The following is a 1066-nucleotide window of genomic DNA, read 5'->3' on the forward strand; positions in this document are numbered from 1 at the left end:
ATAATATAATATAATATAATATAATATAATATAATATAATATAATATAATATAATATAATATAATATAATATAATATAATATAATATAATATAATATAATATAATATAATATAATATAATATAATATAATATAATATATACAACTATCTTAAATGCATTTTTGTGAAAATGTGGAAATATACCATATTAAGATAAAATTACTTGCAATAAACGCAATAAAAAAAATGTCTATAATAGATATAAAATATATAAGGAATAAATGTACAACAATGAACAACAATACAAATGTTGCAAACATTATAATCACATGTCAATAAAAGTGCATGCTGACTGAGACAAATTAAATTAAATTAAATTAAGAATAAATAACATCAGGGCTGTCAATTTAATACTCTCATTCAGTTTATTTGGGGACTGAGACAAGTATGATGTCATCGGCATGTGACAGAACCTACGTAGTGACACGGGAGGACATCTTTTTCATCACACCGTCTCCGTTTGGCATTGCTGCTGGCCTGTGAGGGATACACCCCTGAGGGACCCTGACGATCCTCCGCTGCCTGACTGTCAGTTGACGACACTGATTTACTCTATAGAGACAAAAAACACAGCATAAACACACACACAGTCTCATTTCCAACAAAATGCTAAAGTTGTGCAAAGTTCACCAAATAGTTCATTGTTCTGAGGCCATATGATCGCTTTGTGTTGGAAGTCAATATCATCAAATGTCATTGTTTCTCGAGTGTAACGAAACGTTGTGATGTCGAAACTGCGCCATATTTGAATTGCGCTGAAGGGATTTTAAAGGTAAATTTTGGTATTTGGTTATTAAGAAAGGTCACTGTATGGAAAAGCTACATGAGGGTGAGTAAATGATGGTAATTTTTATTTTTGGGTGATTTTTTTCCTTTAAAGGGGTCATATGATGTTGCTAAAAAGAACAGTATTTTGTGTATTTGGTGTAATGAAATGTGTTTATGCAGTTTAAGGTTCAAAAAACATTATTTTCCACATACTGTACATTATTGTTTCTCCTCTATGCCCCGCCTTTCTGAAACGCGTC

General features: G+C 30.7%; 1 protein-coding gene across 1 annotated transcript in view; it reads right to left on the reverse strand.

Annotated features, from left to right (window-relative positions):
- LOC107729670 (transducin-like enhancer protein 4) overlaps positions 1-1066 on the reverse strand; it is a 53728-nt gene that overhangs the window by 9727 nt on the left and 42935 nt on the right. The window contains exon 9 of the mRNA XM_016540319.1: positions 456-590. Coding sequence (XP_016395805.1) covers positions 456-590 — 135 coding nt within the window. The remainder of the gene's footprint in view (positions 1-455; positions 591-1066) is intronic.

The sequence above is a fragment of the Sinocyclocheilus rhinocerous genome, unplaced genomic scaffold (assembly GCF_001515625.1).
Source record: "Sinocyclocheilus rhinocerous isolate Xijiao unplaced genomic scaffold, SAMN03320098_v1.1 scaffold1149, whole genome shotgun sequence".
Classification (NCBI taxonomy): Eukaryota; Metazoa; Chordata; class Actinopteri; order Cypriniformes; family Cyprinidae; genus Sinocyclocheilus; species Sinocyclocheilus rhinocerous.